This window comes from Austrofundulus limnaeus, unplaced genomic scaffold (genome assembly GCF_001266775.1).
Source record: "Austrofundulus limnaeus strain Quisiro unplaced genomic scaffold, Austrofundulus_limnaeus-1.0 Scaffold446, whole genome shotgun sequence".
NCBI lineage: Eukaryota > Metazoa > Chordata > Actinopteri > Cyprinodontiformes > Rivulidae > Austrofundulus > Austrofundulus limnaeus.
This window is the reverse complement of record NW_013952848.1, coordinates 12,173-14,520: the sequence shown is the minus strand read 5'-3', so window position 1 is coordinate 14,520 and position 2,348 is coordinate 12,173. Positions and strand designations below refer to the sequence as shown.

At 36.0% G+C, this 2,348-nt stretch overlaps 2 protein-coding genes across 2 annotated transcripts in view; one reads left to right on the top strand and one right to left on the bottom strand.

Annotated features, from left to right (window-relative positions):
- The window catches only part of gra (granulito), a gene marked incomplete in the record, with an annotated part of 7,270 nt that extends 6,150 nt beyond the window's left edge, over positions 1–1,120 (bottom strand). Inside the window, 3 exon segments of the mRNA XM_014024921.1 lie at positions 565–619; positions 710–756; positions 836–1,120. Of these exon segments, the coding sequence (XP_013880375.1) occupies positions 565–619; positions 710–756; positions 836–914 (181 nt within the window).
- A 707-nt stretch (positions 1,121–1,827) lies between these two features.
- The window catches only part of LOC106529465 (histone-lysine N-methyltransferase SETD2), a 12,304-nt gene continuing 11,783 nt past the window's right edge, over positions 1,828–2,348 (top strand). The window contains exon 1 of the mRNA XM_014024907.1: positions 1,828–1,832. Coding sequence (XP_013880361.1) covers positions 1,828–1,832 — 5 coding nt within the window. The remainder of the gene's footprint in view (positions 1,833–2,348) is intronic.

The window sequence follows — 2,348 nt, the reverse complement described above, 5'->3', positions numbered from 1 at the left end:
GTCCTGATCACTCCTAACTTGTGTTCCAGTGGGTGGTGGGAGTCAAAACGCAAATACTGGTCTGTGTGTGTGTGGGCTTACGATACACGCCAGTTTCCAACCGTCCTCCATCCGAAACCGAGACATCGCAATCCAGGAACGCCAACCTGACCTATACAATTTTTTTCTTTTTGATTTTGTACCTGGATTACTGAGATGCATCAGGATGTAATACTTAGTACATAAAGTCAGAAAATTTGTGTTTTGCATGTTATATATTTGTTGTAACAATGCTTCTTGGAAATAAATCTTAGAGCGGGTGACTGGCAACGCCTGGGAGTTTCAAAACAGGCCGTTTGGCAGAGAAGATTTGAGTATTTTTTATGTGCACAACCCACATACACTACTGCTCATCCCYTAAAYGCATGTTCCTTACAAATGTGGCTCCATTTAAAAGAGAAATTAACAGGCTTTCCAAAAAATAGAATTTATTGCCAAAAARCATTCTTACAACAAAGAAATGATCTACCAAACACAAATGTCCTTACTTTTAGTGCCAAGTTTAGTTGGCATTTTGAGCCGTACCTTTGTTCTGATGAAGGCTGACAATCTTGCAGAACTGCTCTACGTCCACTGTAGTCTAAGTGCAAAGTTTTGGAAGTTACAAAAAAACTTGTTTGTTTCAATTAAACTGAACAATAATACCAGCATCCTGTTCAGGCTTTCTTACCTCTGGTTCCACGGCCTGTGCCCATGAAGCTGCGTTCATTTGAGGCTCTAAATGAAATATTTTTGCTTCACGTGAGCTCTGCAGTACACATTAACACAGTATGTTTGTGCAGATTTGTGTACTTACCATCAGCTTGTGTGCAGCGGCGCAGCGGCCTGGCTGGCTCCAGATGCTTTATGAGCAGTGTCCTCCTGTAAACCTCCATCCTGGAGGAAATCACGAGGTTCACACCGGCAGGTATTAATGCTCAAATATGTTGTTTTCAGGTGTGTTCAAGGATTGTTTGTAAACTTTATTGTGTGACGCACGCTTCACAGCAATCACACTATTGAGATCATTTGTTCTTCGTTCCACAATTTTTGTGCGACGACAACAATTCATATATGAAAACGTTCAGCTCATTCATGTGAGGGCTGCTATGACTTTTGGTATTTCAGCTATTTATACTTTTTTAGTTATTTCACTTTTTTAGCCACTTTTTTGCCTTAAAAATAAATGCTTTTGTCAACATCCTTAAAATTCTTTAAAATGTTTCCAAATCTTTACAGCACCTTACACGTTTTGTTCCGGTTATGCTCTTTTCCCCTTTCGTGTGCTCATTTTAGCAACATTTCTCTAATTATAGCTAAAATTCAGCTTCTTTCTACATTTTTTGTGTATTTTTTCTGCTACTTTGTGCTATTTATGCTTTATGCTATATTTAGCTATTTGCCTAAATTTTAGCTAATGTTTAGCTGCTATTAGCCAAAGTTAGCTTTTCTAAATTCACACTTTTTTGTAGCTAATACAACTTTTTTCAGCTAATTTCAAACTTGTGCTCCTTTTGCTTCCTCTTGCTAATAAGCTTTTTATAACAACTCCTTTTTCTACCAGAGACTGCCAAATGGCAGTGACGGGGGGTGGGGGGGTAATCTGCAACCCATTTGGCCACCTTTTGTTATGTACATGCTGTCACTATGCTAAATGGGGGTGATGGGTGATGGTGTGAACGATGTTGATCAGACTAAAAAAAACAACCTTGATTTTAACCCATCCTGTTATGTAAAGATTGGTCAAAAAATAATATTTCATCTTAATTTGAGTCATATTGACTTGTCAAGAGAAAAAAAAGTCTGCCAATGTGGTGAGATCTAGACTTAAAACAAAACAAAATGTCCTGATATGATTATTTTACTTAGGTTTTTATGAAAGTTTAAGTAAAAAATGTATTTTTTTTTCAAGTAGCTGAGGGTTGTTTTTGTATAAATCTATGTAAAAATATCTTTACCTATTGGCAGTTTTTCAAAAGACAAAATTGCTTAAAATAAGGTTAAAAAAATCTGAACTTTAGCTCTTTTGACCAATCAGTATGTCCCCTTTTTCAGTGTGAAAACAATCTAAATTTGTACAAAGGAGGCACAGTTCAAATAATGTCTTTGTGTCGGTTTCACATAATTTTAATATTATTTTTATAATAAAAAGAAAGACGACTACAGACGTACGAAAACTTGTTAATAAAGTGCATAAACTTTATATAATAAACTGCACAAAAGGAAACAGCCATCTGTCGGCTACATGCTGAGTGAAACAAAATAGAATAAAGGTTTCTCACTATAGTACAATATTACAAAATTATAAATATAAACGATGGAGGTAAATG